Source organism: Alexandromys fortis, unplaced genomic scaffold (genome assembly GCF_014885135.2).
Source record: "Alexandromys fortis isolate MF-2015 unplaced genomic scaffold, M_Fortis_MF-2015_v1.1 scaffold_21, whole genome shotgun sequence".
NCBI lineage: Eukaryota > Metazoa > Chordata > Mammalia > Rodentia > Cricetidae > Alexandromys > Alexandromys fortis.
This window is the reverse complement of record NW_026067905.1, coordinates 16,325,969-16,344,489: the sequence shown is the minus strand read 5'-3', so window position 1 is coordinate 16,344,489 and position 18,521 is coordinate 16,325,969. Positions and strand designations below refer to the sequence as shown.

The following is an 18,521-nucleotide window of genomic DNA, read 5'->3' as shown; positions in this document are numbered from 1 at the left end:
ATAGCGACCCCATCATGCCCTACCATCTAAGGTGTTCCCTCGCCTCCCGCTGCACTCCGTGCTCGCTGCCACCGTTCCTATCCACAGCTGCCTGTTTCAACAGGCAGCGATTGCTTTCGCTGGCCTCTGCGCCATTTCTGGGGTCTTCTGGTGTTTGTTTTGTTTTCTCACTGCCCAGTCCACTACCGCATGCACTGTGGGCTCTAAAAAGATACTGAGAGAAACAAATTTCTTCCCCAGGAAGCCAAGAAGAAGGCCGCAGGCTCGGCTGCAGAGAACTGGCTCAGCTGCAGGCAGCTGCGGAGAACTCACTTCAATGTAGTCCTGCAGAGCAGTGTCCAGCATGGTCAGGTCGGTCAGGAAGGTGCCCAGGTAAGGTACAGTTCCCTGCATCACACCCTGAAGAAGATGGAGCTGTCTTTACTGTCATTGAAATGTTTAACGGTTTTGGTAACCCATACAACCAGAGGAAAGGGAGCCAGGCTAAACTAATTTGGAGTTATTAGTGTCTCCTGCAGGAATGAAATTGCTTTAAAGACCTACACAAACAGGACAGGAACTACATGACCTAATGTCTAACTTTCAGGAAAAGCAAGCCTCTAGCCCGGAGATAATACGTGTGTACAAGTGCGTTCACAGTGGGGTCTGCTGTGATCAGGCTATGGTCAGTGGGGTCTGCTCTTGTCAATATGTGCTGACAATTCTAGATGTTTGGAATGCCCTGATGGCCATGGCCTTGGCATCAATAAGAATATACCACTATTTCCCAGGGCAAGGTTTCTGGGCCATCAACTATCAGCAATGCAGGAAGACAGAGAGGGCTGGCTTTACAGAGGTTAAGCTGGCAAACTCTATTTTAACCAACGTAGTGGTGAGCTCATGGCCAGGGACACCATCAACATGACAGCAGATGCCACTCTGACACCACATAACTCTTTGACAGGATGTGACAAGAGGGGTATTTCATTCCCGTGACATTCTTTCCAAACAGGTGTGACCTCGGTTTAATCACTAGACAAACAAAGACAAACCCAGACTGGGGCATTCTACAGGAGACCCGGGAGGTACTCCTGATGACTGTCGTGGTCATGACAAACAAGTTAAGGCTCTGAAGCTGCCATGGACTAGAAGTGACTGGAAAATGCTGACAGCTAAGTGCTGTTGGCATGCTGGACTGGGTCCTACAACAGACAGGTGAATTCCAGCGAGGTCTGGGTTTTAACTGACAGGATTCTGTCAGTGTCATTTCTTAGAATTGCCTGTTATACCACCATCACGGATGTTGTTAAAGGCGGGGAGATTTAACAAAGGTTTTAATATTCATCCCACCAAATCTTTGGATCTGTCTGTGTCCCCACAAGCCCACTGAGGCACAAGCACTCTTCAGGGAGAGAAACGGTGGACTGGAAACGGACATCTTCTCATATATGCAGGTACTTAGGGGAACTCTGGCAGGAGCACTGTCTGAGCCAGGGCAAGGCCAGGCCACTTGGCGCAAGGCGGGCCGTGTGCTCAGCCAGTTCACACCATGCAGGACTTTGTCCTTCAGAAACTTACTGTCAGCTGCAGTTTAGTTTGTCCTCCCCGTTGTGTGTACAAGGTCTTATCCTGAACTAAAATAATCTCTACCCCTCCCTCGGTAGCAGCTATTTTTAACTGTCTCTCAACAACCAAAACAACGTGAAACACTTTCAAGTTTGGTCAGCTTTTAGGTTACAGAAGAGTTCCAACCCTCAAAAGTATTGCCAATCTATGGCCAGCCCTAAGGAAAGTTCTCTCCAGGCAAGGGTGAGAATATTCGCTGTCTAGTCTCTAATCTCCCCTTTCTGTCCCCCACCCCACTCCCACTCTCTGCTAGAAGCTGAGGATTTAAGGACAGAGCCAAAGATGATGATCACTATGCCTCTGCCTTCAGAAAGGAAGCCTGGGATTCTCTGAGAACTGGACTAGATCTGGTTAGGACCCAGAACTCGTAAGGACAGCCAGGCAGTGATTGGGAGGCTGGGAACAAATGAGTGATGAGATCTAGATACAAGGACCAAATCTTCCTAACAGGAGACTGTCTTTCCTGGGTCATTATATGCCCAACGCTGACGTAGGCAAAAAGCCTAGGAGGCTTCTGGCCAAAGTGGCAGCAGCCTACAGGTGTAAAAGTGGGTGGAGGGGATGGCAAGGATGCAGATATGCCCACTGCACACTTTCCTTCATCATCATCTGGAGGGGTGGCAGGGAGGAGGGGTGGCTGGGGGTAGGGGTGGCGGGGAGAAGGGATGGCAGTCTATGGAATTTGCAACTCTGGGTATTCATTTCTCCCTGGGTCTAACACTTCTGATAAAAACTTCACAGGTTAAGGCAAAGAATGAGAGAGAGCTTTGACAAGTCCAGGTGCCCTGCAGATGGAAGATGCTGGGGTCGTGTGCCAGCTGCCTGGCCAAGTACACGGGGCCACTCTCCTGCCGGAGAACACAGGCACGCATACCATATCCTTCTGCAGCTGCAGCCGCCTCTGAGTCCGCTTCTGGTTTTCTTTCACACTGCTGTCCAGGTTTGCAAATTTTGAGGTTCCTTCCTAAGAGACAGAGCACACACAGAGGAGAGTCATGAGGATTCCAATCAGGAGAGAAGGGAAGAGGTGTCTAGGTTCTAGAATACAATCTCTTCCTGTGTTCCAAGATGCCACGCAAATGAAGAAGCCCCTGCAGGCCCTTGGGCTGTGTTAGGACTGGGGCTGGGGGCATTGCTGCAGACTACTCTCTGCAGGCAGTGGCCTGGGATTATACCACTCTCCCCCTCCCCAGCTCTGTAAAAGCAGGGTCCCTAATTTCACTAGAAAATCAATCATCAACACAAGGTAGGTGATTTCCAAAATGGGAGGTGTTTTCTACACATCCCAGGTTTCTTGCCAAGTAATCTTATGTCTTAGGAATGAGCTTTCTTCCTGCACATTTTATGACTTCTTTATCTTGGCCTGGAATGAATGCACCAGCATTCTGGGAAGGAAGGGGACTGTGTGGTGCTTCTTAGCTAAATGAAACCTTTGCCCAGCAAGATTTTGAGTAGTTCCAGTGTTGCGGTACATCACGATTAATGAAAGATGGGCCATTTGTGGGTTCACTTGGTCCTCCTAAGATGTCTCTCCAGGTTGGAACTCTCACGAGTTTTCTTGGGGTCTGAGGACAGATGGCTACCCATGCACCCTGCCGGCTGCCTGGCACAAGAACTGAACTTCTATGTAACAACAGCAATCATGGGTTTGCTGACTGAACATAAAATGTTTCAGTTTTGTGGTTTTAGAGTCTTGTTAAGTTCTCATTTTCCAGGAACTGCATGAATGGAAGGCAATTTTGCAATTCAGGGTAAACTCTATATTAGTTTTTCCTTAGTCAGTTTCTTCCGGGTTTATTGCATTATAAGCATGTGACCTTACATTACCGCACAATTACAAAAAGAATCTTTCTCAGTGTCAGGGTCTGACTGAAAGTGGCCAGGCATAAATACCTTCTGTCATTTACCAACTGTGATCCTGTCTGGGGCATGCCACTCGGAAACAGAACCTACCTCAGTGGTCACTACGACAGATGCTGAGAGCAAGAGCTAGCATCTCATGGTATTCTCTAGTTCCTCCTGGGGACTCTTGGTAATAGTCTGGTATGTGCCGCTTCCCACACCAGACGATTACAAGAGCTCCCGGATCCTGAAGATCTAGTTTGGAGTAAGAAATCAATTCTGCTAATTTTTTTTTAAATACAGAGTTTAATGGTGTAATTCTGGCTAGCCGAGAACTTGCTACGGAACAGGCTGGCCCCACAGAGAGTCACTTGTCTCTGTTTCCTAAGTGCTGGGACTAAAAATGTGTTCTACCATGCCCTGCTTATCTAAAATTCCTAACAGGGACTTCTAAAAAGTTAAGCCTAAGAATCATAAAACAACAGGGGGATTTTAAGGATCACTGAAGACTCTGTCCGATGGGCGGGAGATAAAAAGACCAGAGATGAGGAGCGAGATTTACTGATCCCACAACTTCGTGGGTTCCTACTAATGGGATCCATCCCTGCAGCACTGCCATAAAACTGACAAGTCAACCATGTGCAGTGCACTCCTGAAATCTGAGCACTTGGGAGGTTAAGGCAGGAGGATCATGAGTCCACGGCCAGCCTGGGCTACACTGTGAATTCAAGGTTGGTCTGAACCACACAGTGAGATGCCGTCTAAAGAAAAAAAAAAAAGACGAGAAGAGACGACTGGTCGCTGCTAGCTCTTCCTGATGGAATGTCTACTGGAAATCCATTCAACTGCCACATCCAATACCTGCAGCTATTTCCTCCCTCGGCCTGATATTCTTTACATTACCATCTCCCCTTACCATCCCTCTGAACCTCCCGCAAACCATCCGTGCGCTGCAATGCACTACTCTGGTTCTTTCCTCTGGCCTCTTTCGTGGCTCACACGCAGACTCCTGACTGCTCTTCCCTCTTTCCCAGTCGTCTTGTTTCCAGCAGACTTGTATCATCGGAAATGACTTCAGTCATCACCTCTGTGTCAATGGATTTCAATGTTCCCCCTGTGCTTCCTCCAGCCTCTCACTGCGATCCTCGCTCCTCTGCCCTCTGCACCTCCGACCTTCTCTCTAGAGCGAGCTTCTGCCATGTGTCTCTGCTTTTGCAGACTCCAGCTGCCTTTGTGTTGCTCTGGTGCCTCAGAGAGACTTATGCTAAGTCTCCAGTGACTCTGTCTGCTGGATGCTGGCTCCATTTTAAGAATATGATGGTGAAATTGCAGCCCAGGAGCAACTGGCAGCTTTGTTTGGGTGGGCATTTGCGTGTAAATGGCCTCTTGCTCTGACCTTGGTGTTAATGCACTTCCTGTCCACCGGGAGGCTTTTTAGAAGTTGTTCATATTAAAGCAACTGGGGATAATTGCCACCCACCAAAAGGCACAAGAACCACGATTTGGTGGCATTCTGCTTTCTGTTGTTTTAACGTCTATCAATTCAATGATCTGCAATTCTTCTAAGTTTCAGAAATCATAAGGTTGAAGAAATCATAAATTTAAGACAGTCTTTGAAAAGAAATTAAGAAATGTTTTCTCAACAGTCAGAAGGGAACCACAAATGTTTACTAAGTATGTTGTCTGGGCCATAATTTTAGAGAAGTGGCATATTACATGCACCCAGAAGTAGAAGATAGGTCATTTTAAACTAAGATTATCCCCTATAAATCAGAGTCTAGGAGTAACATACTAGAAACAGGGCCCAGTAGTTTTTCTTTGTGCTTATTTTGAGAACTTAAGTAGCTTGATCTCATTATTTACAAGTGTGTTGAGAAGTTACACCCAGAACTATACACTCCACATGAGTAATGATCAACAGAGCTAATGGGAAAGGGACCTACACACACATGGACTGCCCAGGGCGTTCCACCAGCATCCATGACAATGTACAGGCCACCTGAACTCATCGCCAAGTTTGTCAGTTCATTGCAGTTGGAGCCTTATATGACATTTAACTTAGAGTCCTGAGGTGGATGTCTCCGTCTGAGAAAGGTTTATGGGATCTTTAATGTCTAGATATAGCCTGCGTCTAAGGGTTCAGCCAGAAGACTGTCACCAGCAATGAGCTGCACACAATTCAATTTATCTGCCTTGGAAGGATGATTCAGGGCTATTGGGATTTCAGTGTGTGGCTCCAGTTAGTCTAGCTCTGTGCTGCAGACTGGGAGGCCACTAAGCCATGGCCTTCCAGGCAGATGAGTTTCCATTTAAAGTCTGCGAATCCAGAAAGACATGAATTAAGGAGTTACACAGTCACACGAATCATTGTTTAGGGTGCAGGTAATCGGGCAGTCCAAAGCCCAAGTCAGACATCAGCATAAACTGACCACCCTGTATCATCTACTCCAAGAAGGAACCAAGGCGGGAAAACAGAAAGTTATGTGAGCAACAAACACACTAACCCACAGGGTCAAACAACAGTCTGTGAGTGTGCTTCACACAAGGAAGTGTGAAACAAAACACAGGTCTTTGATTGTCCCTAAGTTGGATTCAAAATTCAGCTATACTACATGTTAGGTGTGTACCTTAGGAATTAGAGACATGCTACATCCACTATGGGTCTTGGCTATCTACAAAGAAGATGACGAAATTTCGATAGTCGGAAGCTATGAAGATAGGATCTAGCCTATATTAATGCCCCATTGAGTGTGATGAAGTTATCTGTCATGTGAGTGGGTATTGTTTTGCCCACAGCCCCTAACTATGGGTGAACTCCTAGACACAGGCTGTGTTATAAATCTTCTAAATATTTCTAGAGGCAAGCCCAGTGTTTTATAAATGCTAGGCATTCAACACGCTTCTAAAGATGTATATAAAGAGCCAGGCTACCCCTTTGCCCAACAACCAGTTCAAGAGTCACCACTTATCTGGTGCTCAATAAACATTACTGACTGAAAAATATTGTGCAATTCGGTCAAAAAAAAAAAAAAAAAGGATGTGGAATTGCAGACTGGCCCTGTCATTCAAACATTCAAAGAGTGGCTTTGCTGAGAAGGGCTATTTCAAGGCCGCCCATTCATGCAACTGCTAGCACTGAGTGCTTGCTTATTAGAGACCTGCACACCTGAACCCCGGTTTTTATGCAGTTGTGTGGGTGGGAAGGAGGAAAGGGTGGAAGGAAAAAGTTCAAGTGGGCTTTGAATTTTCTGAGTCCCAAATTTCCTAGATTAAGGATGAGATAAAAATTCTGCTTCCCCGGGAGGCAACACAAGTGGTTTCCAAGGTCAGCGTAGCAGGATCCCCACCTTCATGAGCAGTTCCCGACTGGTTAGATGGTTGTTATGGTCAGAGAAGATGTCTGAAAGTTCTTCAAACACCAGCATTCGGTCCCTGTGAGCAAGGAAGAAGAAAAAAATAAACAACAGATACAAAAAGGCAACCCCTGAGCTTAGCTGTCTTCAGTCCACACTGCCAGGAAAGACGGGACGGCCCTCAGGACTGTGGGAAACGTAACACAAATGGAGCTACTGAGTGTCCTCATGTAGATAGCTTTTGTAAAAGATGAACACCGTTACCCGAATGATAGGAGAAATTGCTCTAAATCATATGTATTTCATTTTAAAAAATGATGATTCGCTTGAGGCATCAAATTCTAGAGAGATGTTCCCTTAAGTAAGTTTAAAAAGCATATATCCCAATAATATACACCGAGTCTTGCAGAGGTCATTTTGGCCAGACACCTAAGTTTAGAGAGAAAGAAGCCTTGGCCAAGAGTTTGCTCTGCTTTTCACTAGTCCCTTCTGAGGGCCGCAAATACAGAACCCGAATGTTTGCACCCCAGCCTGTTTTCTTATTCTCAGAGTTAGAGAGGACAGACACAGAACCCGAATGTCTGCATGGGCCTGTATTATTATTCTCGCAGTCAGAGAGGATTGGTAGAACCATGGTGGGTTCTACAGTCATGGGGGATGGCTTCAAGCCTACTTACTGCCTTAGTGATCTTGGACAAGTGGCTTACCTTTGCTGCTTCAATTTCCTTGTCTGTATACAAGAAAGCCACTGAAGCATGGCAAGTGTAAAGCACCTGTGAGGCTCATGCCCTGCCCCATGCACTGCCCCCAAAGCATCCCGCTTGTCTCCCCACAGCCACTGAATGGATGACCCCGGGGGGCCACAAATGATTAGCAGCCAAATCCCCATGTGTACCACAACTTTATTAACATAAAAAGGCCATTATTAAGACTTATTTGCATTATAATGAGCATAATATCATTTGTATAACCAAACCACGAAAAGAAAGCTATTTCTGTTGTAGAGAAAACAATTAAGAACTTAGTTACACAAGTCCTTCAATAGAAAGAAGACTCTGCAGTGAAAGCTAGCAATGTAAAGGATGATAATGAAAGTGGTTCCTAAGAGCCCGCGACCCCTCTCCCGGCATTTAGCCATGGAGAGCACATACAACTGACATAGAAAGGGCACCAGCGATAGGATACAGCATCCTTTCTCAACCATAAACCAACCACCAACACTCACACATGGCCGACAATTCAGTTTTGAGATTTTTCGTTCTTTTTTTTTTTTTTGAAAAATTGTTTGAAAATCCAGCTGAAAGAAGAGGTCTTCTCTTTGGCAACCCAAGAAACTAAGGTACATGGATTGTAGACTTTTATTTTAGAGATTTATTTGCATTACTTTCACTGTGTGTTTATGTGTGTCTGTCTGTGAGGTGTATTAGTGTAGTGGCCTCAGAGCCCAGAGTCATCTGGTCCTCTGGAATTAAAGTTACAAATGAATGTGGGTGCTGGGAACTGAACTTGGGTCCTCTACAAAAACATGGAGGGCTCTCAACCATGCAGCTATCTCTCAAGCCCCCTGTGTGCTAGTTTTTCAACTTGTAGTTTAAGATTCAGATCTGCAGCAGAAGAGTTCCTGGGCTAGTTAGGCCACTAGTCACCCACCAATGAAAGCCACAACCATTCTTTCGCTGACATCAGACAAGACTGCATTTTAATATGGGACCATTCCCTTGTTTGTGTGGAACAGTAATGAGGGGTAGGGAAGGCAATGCCAAGGCGTAGAGGATGTAGGCTTCTGATTTTCCCCTCCTACTTTACCAGACACTGTCATCAAATGATTCTTCATGACCTATAACTTTCAATAAATGTACGTTCAGGGGAAAATTAATCAACTCTCATACAGAGTAACAGGCACTACTGAAAATAGAAAAAGAAAGAAAAAAAGAAAGAAAGGAGAGAAAGAAAGAAAGAGAGAGAGAGAGAGAGAGAGAGAGAGAGAGAGAGAGAGAGAGAGAGAGAGGGGTGGGGGGAACAAGAGTGGTAATCTAAAAAAGTGCAGTGGACCTGAAAAGCCTAGGTTGCATTTCTGTTCTGACACAGTTGGAGGTTTGTCCAGGTGGGTGTGGCTTCTTCAGCTATGTAACTCCAAGCATATTAAGATTGGCTTTTTAAGACTAGGTCTCGTTATGTAGCCCTGGCTAGCCTGAAACTTACTATATAGATCAGGCTGGCATCCAACTCACAGAGGTCCACCTGCCTCTGCATTCCGAATGCTAGGACTAATACCATTCATTTGAATTCCTTCCTCGTACAGCATCAAAGAATTACATAACCAATAAGAGCTGCTTCTCGTCTCATCTGTGAACAGGAGTCCTCTGGCACCCATTCTCCAGCAGAAACTGTGACACTCTGGTTTTCCGATGTGAGCCTCTTACAGAGTCGAATAGCATGATGGTGGTTAGAATCACCATGGAGATCTCTCTGAGTATATTTCTCCCTCCCCCAGGTATATTTCTAAAAATACATAGTCAGGACGGGTTGGTGCGCGCCTTTAATCCCAGCACTTGGGAAGCAGAGACAGGCAGATCTCTAGGCATTCGAGGCCAGACTGGTGTACAGAGCAAGTTCCAGGACAGGCTCCAAGGCTACAGAGAAACCCTTTCTTGAAAAAAGAAAAAATCTAGACATGGTTGAGGTGGAAAACCCCACCTGCAGGGGTTTGAACCAGAAGGGCCTCAGTAAGCTCATCTATTTGAATGGTTGGTGCCCAGTTGGCAGAACTGTGTGGGAGGATTAGAAGGGTGGCCTTGTTGGAGGAGGTGTGTCACTATGGGTGGACTTGGAGGTTTTAAAATCCATGCCGGATTCCATTTCCTCTCTCCACTATCTTTAGATCAAGATGTAAGCTCTTAGCTACTGCTCCAGAGCCACGCATGCCTGCCACCATGCTCCCTGCCATGATGGTATGGACTCATATGGACTCATCCTCTGAAACTGCAAGCCAGCCCCCGATTAAATGTCTTCCTCTATACATCGCTTTGGTCTTCACAGTGACAGAGCGGTAACTAGGACACTGCCCTAGCGCCTCACAGTGACAGAGCGTAACTATGATAATGCCCTAGCTCCTCACAGTGAGAGAGCAGAGCTACGACACTGCCCTAAATGTGACCATACTACCCCACAGGCTGGAGTCTTGGGCTGGACGGTAAGGAAGCAACAAGCTCCATACAAGCTTTCAGCAACTTCCTGCTCCCACTGCCACACCTACTCTAGCCCCTAGAATTGTAACCCAAACTAAACCCTTTCTTCCTTAGGTTGCTCTGCTGGGGTGTTTTGTAGCAGTTACCCAGACAAGGAATTACCACAAACAGTATCAGTCCCTTAGGGCTTAATCCATTGTGGGTGATGATGGAACCACGCACCTATGGCTTGCGGCTTGAGTGCAAACTCAGGGCAGCCGTAGCTAGAGAGTCCGCTGACTTCCCTCCTGATCGGCACTGACTGTACTGCATACAGGGAAGATGGGCAGTTCCCACACTCTTCCTGATACAGCTTAGCAGCCTCACCAGTTCAAGCCTCGGAAGGTCTGGACGGAGCTAGCCCAGTGGGACCCATGACACAAGGCTTACCCTCTTGGCTGGCTGGTTTTTATGTCAACTTGGCACAAGCAAGAATATTCTGGGAAGAAGAGTTTTTTTTTTTTTTCAAGAAAGGGGTCCTCTGCAGCTTTGGAGCCTGTCCTGGAACTCACTCTGTAGACCAGGCTGGCTTTAAACTAACAGAGATCTGCCTGTCTCTGCCTCCTGAGTTCTGGGATTAAAGGCGTGCACCACCATCACCCAGAAGAAGGGACCCTAATCAAGAAAATGCTCCACAGAATTGGCCTGTAGGCCTGTACACAAATCTGTGCGGCATTTTCCTGACTGATGGTAGACAGGAGAGCACCCAGCTTACTATGGTGGTGCCATCCCGAGCAGGTCATCGTGGATGGTAGAAGAAAGAAGGCCAAGCAAGCCAGTGCGCACCATTCCTCCAGGTTCCGCCCTGACTTCCTCTGGATGATGGACTTAGAAACTGTACAGTGAAGTCAACCCTTTCCTCCCCAAGTTGCTTTTGGCCATGGTGTTTATCAGAGCAGTTAGAGACTCTGACATAGACACCATCTAAGTCTGAACTAATGTAGGAACAAACTGTTCATTTCTTTGAAAAAAAAAAAAAAGTCTCTGGTCCACAAAGTTCCAGAAGTGGAAGAAACAGCAATAGGGACAGAGTAAGATCACACTGTGGTACCAGTTCCAAAGGCTGGAACTAAGAAGTCTGAAGAAAGCACAGCACAGGATGGGAGTGGCTGATAATCTCAGTCAGGCACTTTGAAAGGAGCCCCTTGCCTAAGGCAGCTTTGAATATGCGGAAGCAGAAGTGGCACCATCGCTTTTTACTGACCATCAGGGTCCTAACTGCACACGCCATCCCTCCCATCCTAGAGCAGCTTAGGGCTTTGGAACGGGCCAGAAAATAACCAGAAATCATGCAAACTGCCCAGCCTCACCACTCATGACCTCGTCCCCCAAGACCCAGATACTAAACACACCCTTCATAGTAGCCCCAGGCTGGTGGTAATCACGGCTCTGGCACACACTGAGAGTCAGTGTGATTCCTACAGTAGCCCTTCTGCGAAATTCATTAATGTGTCCTTCCAGGAACACACGTGGGGTTTCAGATGTTTCTCTTGTCATGTAATACGTGTTCTGCCGGTAAGCACCCATGGTACGGAAGCAACAACAGATTGCCCGGGCAGAGAAGAACTGAGCAGGCACTGGGGAACTTACTTCGGGACGGCAGCCCAAGCTTTTTTCAGCCGATAGATGGAATTGGACTGCAGTGCGGAAACGATGGCCCTCAAGGAGGAAAAGTTCTTCAGGATCCTACATTCCTGTGCGGGGAGGGACAGAGACATAAAAGGCATTTAGACATCAGTATTACAGTGGGTCGCTGGCTTCCTGTGTTAGAGGTATTACAGCTGCTATGAATTCTTACCACTAAATAGGCAGCTGTATAAATACTGCACATCAAAAAGTGGCTCCTTCCTCCCGCCCCAGTCACCAAAACACTTTATAGATTTTGGCACCGTCAGTTTGGTCCCCACCCCCATCCCCAATATATTTTTGCGCTGTTGTTACAGTTTTATAGTTTCCAGCTTTCCCAGTAAAAACAACTCGAGGCGGTAAGCATGCACGGCTACGCTGGAGAGGTCAACTTTCTTCTGCAGAAAGCTTACGTAGGCATGCCTTAAAAATACATGCGGGGGATCACTGTGTCCTGCGGCTCTCTGAGGGAGCTGGGCAGAAACCACTGTAAGTTCAGATGGTACAAAGAGCCCGTGCCCTGCGAGGTGTATATAACTTGGCAATAAAAATTCACCACAAGTTGAACTTGGGCTTTCATGCTCTTATTCAAGGGGGAATATTTTTATACACAGTCATTTGGTTTCAAATTGGCTTGTCCCACAATAGTAAACATTCAGAAACACCTTGGTACTTCAATGTTTCCAAAATAACTTGGGCTTTTAAAGTAAGATTCATTTTGGCAATGTTTTAAAACAAAGCAGAAAGATTCTGGGTGTTGTTTTCTGGGTAAGGAGAGAAGCTCCTTGCTTAAATGTATCCTACCATAAGGGGCCAAGCCCATATGGGCAGCCAGTGACCCTGGAGGGAGAGAGAGAGAATAGTAGGTAAAACAGGAAGAGGTCTCATTGCTAGCTGGCCTGGGGAAGTGACCACACTGGGAAAATGTCAGAGATATTTACATGTAAGTACACATGAGTGCAGTGTACACTGTATCCAGGTTTTACAATTGAGTACACTACATGAGTACATGTTTGGATTCATGCAGAATACCAAGTGCAAATTGCTTCAAGAATCATTTTGCTAAGAAATTTTGATCTGCACTACGTAGGGAAACTGAATTCCCAAATTTGGCATGATAAAAGCTGGCATGCCAATTGAACCCTTAAATGTTTTCTTCAAAGGAAATTTCAATGTACTTCATAAAAGTCATACCCGGTCTTTAAAAATGTCTTGAAGTCCCCTTCATTTAAAAAAGAAAAGGAAAGGAGAGGAAGGGCCAGGAGAAAGGGAAGGGGGAGGGAGAATAGAGGGAGTGAGGGAGACAGGGAGGGAGGGAGACAAGGAAGGAGGGATGGAGGGTAAGTATATAGCTGCTGCAGTCTGGAAACCACACTCTGACAGCGTGGTTCAACCAAGGTTCAGCATCCCAAAATTATGTTCTAGAAAACCAGAAAACTTGCAATAAATAAAGACACCCAGGCCCTGATATCTCATGTCCATCGTAATAAACATATGGAATGCATTATTCGGTAACAGGCTGAGGCTCAGGGCTTAAGGGAATGCATGAAACATCCAGTCACGTTTTTTAAAAAGGAGGCATCTTCCAAAAGACGCAATGCAAGACCAAAAATGCAGCACAGAGGCGAGGCCAAGAGCACACACCCATATGAGGTCAGAAATTGTTTCTACATGCAAAATAATAGCATTTTTAAAACTTTTTTTCAATAGAAATCGACTGTGACTAATGAGGGAAGAATAAAATAAATCTTGGCAGAAAACCACCTGTGAGTTTTAGCATTTTATGATGTTATTCTACACGATTTCAAGAGACACAGCATATTCAACACTGGGGAAAAGCCCAAGAAAGAGCAAGGATAAAGACTCCTGGCTTTCTCCACATGCTATAGGATGTGGAGTACACTCTGAGTTATCCACAGTTTCTCTATCATATAAACACACAATCTATATTTAACTTCAACTAAAATTCATTATTCAAGTCACTCCGCCACACACTGGGATGGTGTGTTTTTCCTGTCTAAATAGGTCCATGAATTCAAAGCATAAAGACCATTAGTTTTGAGGCATAAAGGTTGTGACAAAAAATATTTTCTTACAATTCTAAAGAGAGAGACATCCCATGCTAGTGTCAAATCCCCTCAAAACTTCTTGCAGTTATTTTTGTGGAGAAATAAGTTTGACTTAGAACAGGGGAGAGGTGAGTTCTTTACGATGTCTGTGTTTTGCTTCCTGCTCATTTCTTTCCGACACTAGCATGTGAGGGGCGATAGGCTGTCCTAAAGACTCAAAAAAAAAAGGGGGGGCAGATTCTCTGGAACGCCTGTGACTTTACTCTTTGGTCAAAAACAATAAAAGAAAATGTAAACTATTCAGGTATCATGCCCTACAAACAGGCTTAGTGGAAAAATATATCTAATGGAACATGAAGCAAAATGTGTTTTGTTTTGGTTGAGGGTTAATCATGGCCCAGAACATAATAGAGTAACAGAGTATTTATATATCAACTTATTTCAATCATTCTTTCATTTTTACTGTAGCTTCCTCTTGCCTAGAAGAAAACTTTCATCTTCAAGTACCTACAACCCCACTCTTCGACAGATAAAGCTAAATTCACTCACACAGTCTTTTTTGACCAACTCTTCCACATCTATTACACTCATATTGCTGACCCTCCCCTGCACAGGCAGAAGTCACCTCAGTAACTGGCTCCTAGATAGCTAAATCAATTGTGGTTGAGCTTCTATATCCCGAAAGTAAATAATATTGGAACTCACACACGTTAAGAACTCATAGACTAGAAGAACAGTGACTTGGAGACTGCCTTCTGTACACGGTGTTAGACACTAGTCACGTGACATGTGAACAGCTCCAACAGCCTGGATTCTGAGCCTCAGCGGAGTGTAATTCACGTCTGAGGACTCAGGCCTGAAGCCACAGAGCCTCAGGAAGGCCATCTACCAAACACAAAGATGTCTTTTGTATAAGACAATTACGTGAGCAATGTTAATCCACTTCTCGATGATTTTGGCTCTCTGCTGAGTTTTGAGTTCCTTGCTCCCCAGGATGGTGCTGACGACACATTTGGTGAGGGTATTAAACTGAGAGATGGTGGCACGGATCGTAGGAGCCAAATGCTTGTTTTCCTTTTTGTCCCTCTGAGACCAAATGCAGCCTAGGCAGTGGTGAGGCACGACCTTCTTGAATAGTTGCTGAAACGAAAGAGGAATGGCCATTAAGGACATCACAGAAGCTCTGGGGGACACGCTGTCTAGGACATCTGCAGATCGGTGTTTTCTAAGGATAAATCACCTTTCTCCACTTGACTTACTACTTGGTGGTTTCTGTTTGTTTATGGATTTTGTTTGTTTGTTTTGGATTTATTTTTAAATGGAATCTCCCTATGTAGTCCTGGCTGTCCTGGAGTTCACTGTGTAGAGCAGACTGGCCTTGAACTCACAGAGCTCCACCTGCTCCTGCCTCCCCAGAGCTAGAATTAAAGGCATGAGCCAGCACAACTGGACCCCACATGATCCTTTGAATCAAAAGCGATTGGAGTGTCCTGGACACTCAGGAACCGCCAGTCATCTACCACGCGGACAGATGCTCTTGGACACCTGGAAAGGAGTCCACATCACTATAGCACATGCCACATCTCTCAGTGCGACTGTTCCTCATTTTTCAAAGCAGAGAAAGATGCTAATAGGAGGGGGAAAATTCAGCCTCACAAACCACACAGAAGAATGGGGGACCTAAAGCCTGGTTTCCAGGTCTTTCCCTTAAAGCGATAAAAATAAAGTATTTTTCAACTTTCCCTTATTCTATCAGTTGTACAACCAAAAAAATTGTTGAATAGATCAGATTCTTCTTTGTACAACTCAATATAAGATGTGTAAAAGTTGGTTTATAAGAAAGATAGCCGGCATGTGTTCCGTGTAGACTCTCTGGATCTGTTTTCCACCCAGCATGTATTCCGTATAGACTCTATCTGCTTTCCATACTTTATTTGCTTTCTCACTGGATGGAAACTTTGGCTGTTCCGTATGCTGCAGAAGCGGCAGAGCTCAGTTAGGAGCAGAAGAGAACGGCCACTGTGACCATGGTTAATTCTTTAACTGTGCGTTCCAGCAAACCTGGAGCTTTGAAATGTGACTCACACGGTCAGATGTGCACAGCACACAGAGACGGTCTGGCCTCAAATGTGCAGCAGCACATGTGCAAACCCTCTGCCAGATACGGTCACATGTGGAGTCAATGAATTTATTTCATCCTAACTTGTGCTCTGACCCCTTTACAATCCTCCAAATAAACAGTTCGGCTCTTGAAATATTTATGAGTCCGAAGGGAGAGAAATACCCGCAGAACAGGGTAGATTCTGTTTCACTAGGATTAGAATTCTTACTTCCCTCTGTGACCTGAGCTCCGAGGAAAATGCACTTTCACCCGGGGCTGCAAGAAGAGCTGGGCTTGAATTATTCATACAAGTGAGTCACATAGCACCTCTACTCTCGCTTTACAGCCAGACTCTCTCAAAGACTAGAAGGACTTCTAGCCTGTTCCCCAGTGCTGCCCTCTGCCCTATCTGGGCTACCAGTATTGTCACTGACAAAGGTTTTAAGTGGAAGCCCATCTGAGATACAGTAAGAGACCTACGGCGTCCATGTAGGTCAGCTGTTCCGCCACCAGGTCTTCTGAGAAGCAAGTGAATTCTGCTGAGCCTCCGCTCTCCAGTTCCTCTTCCTCTTCCAGGCTGAAGGAGCTGGTGTTGAGAAGTCCATCTGCCCACAATGAGGACACAATCAGTAAATCAGTGACACCTAAGGGTTTGCTCACAGCATCAAGCTGCACTTCTTCCATTCAGGAAGAAAAGAGCTAACTCTTCAGAAAACCACAGGCAGAGATGAATGAGAACAAAACTGGAGCCAAATGGAGATTCAGTCCCGTGAGTTCATTCTTATTAGGCTCAGAGGCCTTGGGCTATCCTTGAGAGGCCGTTCAGAGGCTAGCCTAGGCAAAGACTGCAGAAGTAGAGCAACACAACCCTCATCTCTGCTCCCGCCAACGCCATCATCATTTCCGGGACTAACCCAGCTAACACCTTCACCCCAGACACACAATCCTTGATTGCTGGGTCACTCAGAACCAGACGCCTAAAAGAGTGAGGGGGAAGCAGGCCAGGCTTTGGCAGGTAGGACAGACCATTGGGACTTCAGAGACGTGCATGAGACCCATAGAACCTTCAAACATATTTCAGACTCAGACATTCAGAGTTGCCATCAGCTTCCACCCAGAGTGCACACAAAGTGTAAAATAAATTTAAACTAAAGTCACTGGGACCCTCTACAGCTGGCCATCAATCATCAGAAAGTTCAGGGGTCATAGCCTGCAGAGGTCAAAGAAAACCACCACCCGCTAACCGTCACTGAGTCCAGCTGCAGAAGCCTCCAGCCTCCACTTAAAGTCCCCCTACCGGAATCTTCTATCAGTTTCTGAGTTGTTTCCCAACCTCATTCCTGTCACTCTCCTTCCTGTCAAACCTGCCACTGCTCATGGGGGTGGGGGTGGGGTTCTAGTCACCACAGTGACATCCTGGCGGACTTTCCGGTCTGTGTTAGGCCTCCTCAGCATGTTTACATTTTAAGCCTTTTCTCTCTTCAGAATGGACGTTGTTGGGCATCTTGCACCATCAAATCGGGGCAGCTTCTTCTAAACTACCTATAAGAGACCTACCCCTCATCCTGTCAGGTACCATGTGCTACTCTGGGGGCAGGGTTATGATTTCCGGACTGGCCCTGGAGTTAAGGGCCTGATGTGAATGGGTTGGGCTATATCTGGGAAAAGGGGGGAGAGCAGCAGTGCCTATTCCTGTTAACTTGGATATGAGCAAGTACCAATTAAAGAGCTGAAATCCCACCATGTGCAGGATGCTAGATCCAGATTCCAGTACTTTCCCTCCACTCAGCTCCGGTACTTTCTCATTCAGTGGAGAAATAAGAAATCTGATGTGCCAATCAAAGGCTCAACGGGGCCGTCCATCCCTCCCACAGCTACAGTAACCACCCACCTCTAAGACAGTGCAGGGGAGAGTACAGGGTAAGCATAGAGGTCATTCGCTCGCTTGCTCACTCAAGCACTCCTAAGTGTGGTGTGCACCCAGAATGCAATTGTGTGACGACTATATTCCTCTCTAGAACCTGGTCTAGGACTTGGCTGCTCCAGCACCTGCCTCTCTCCAGGGGCGTGTGAAATATGAAGACACACAGGAAACCTCATTACTTTCACTAGTGAGACATGAGGGGTGGGGTACAAGGGACTCAAGCTCCCAACACCCCTACTCAGGAATGGCGCCTGCACTTCATAAACAGGCCCTGGAGCTTTCTTGAGAATAATTGCCCATACTTTGGAAAAGATTCCTTCTTGGGCATTGCCTAAAAGTTTTTGTGAAGTCAAGCCACCTCCCTTGTCCCTGCCTCTGCCTGCCAAAAGAGCTCTGCCCTCCAGTCCCTGAGCTGGAGACAACCAATGACTGGTTCCCCTGACTCCCCAATTAGGCGCCGAGCCAGAGGCAGCCCCAGCGGGGAGAGCTGGGTTCCAGTGCAGCAGCAGCCCGCAGCATTCCCACTCCAGCACAAAGCAGGCCCAGAGGCCCAGAAGGGAGCTGAGGTCTGGCAGCTGGAGCTTCCCGGGTATTCAAGCATTCCCGGCAGATGAAGTCATCGCAGATACAAAGCCTTTGGCAATCTGAGCCAGATGATGCAATCACATTCCCCTTCTCCAGTCCCCAGTCTGTGCAAGCCATTCGACAGGTATCCAGTGGAATTTAGAGTTACTGTGTTTTCCTTGGCTCTGGGGTAGCGTCCCTTATCTGTGT

The 18,521-nt window shown here is 46.3% G+C and overlaps 1 protein-coding gene across 2 annotated transcripts in view; it reads right to left on the bottom strand.

The window, feature by feature from the left end:
• Rgl1 (ral guanine nucleotide dissociation stimulator like 1) overlaps nt 1-18,521 on the bottom strand; it is a 250,528-nt gene that overhangs the window by 19,953 nt on the left and 212,054 nt on the right. For both annotated transcript variants that reach the window (XM_050135351.1, XM_050135350.1), the window contains 6 exons: nt 16,304-16,428; nt 14,647-14,862; nt 11,618-11,721; nt 6,795-6,879; nt 2,480-2,569; nt 313-399 (listed from right to left, as the gene is read on the bottom strand). In XM_050135351.1, the coding sequence (XP_049991308.1) occupies nt 313-399; nt 2,480-2,569; nt 6,795-6,879; nt 11,618-11,721; nt 14,647-14,862; nt 16,304-16,428 (707 nt within the window). The remainder of the gene's footprint in view (nt 1-312; nt 400-2,479; nt 2,570-6,794; nt 6,880-11,617; nt 11,722-14,646; nt 14,863-16,303; nt 16,429-18,521) is intronic.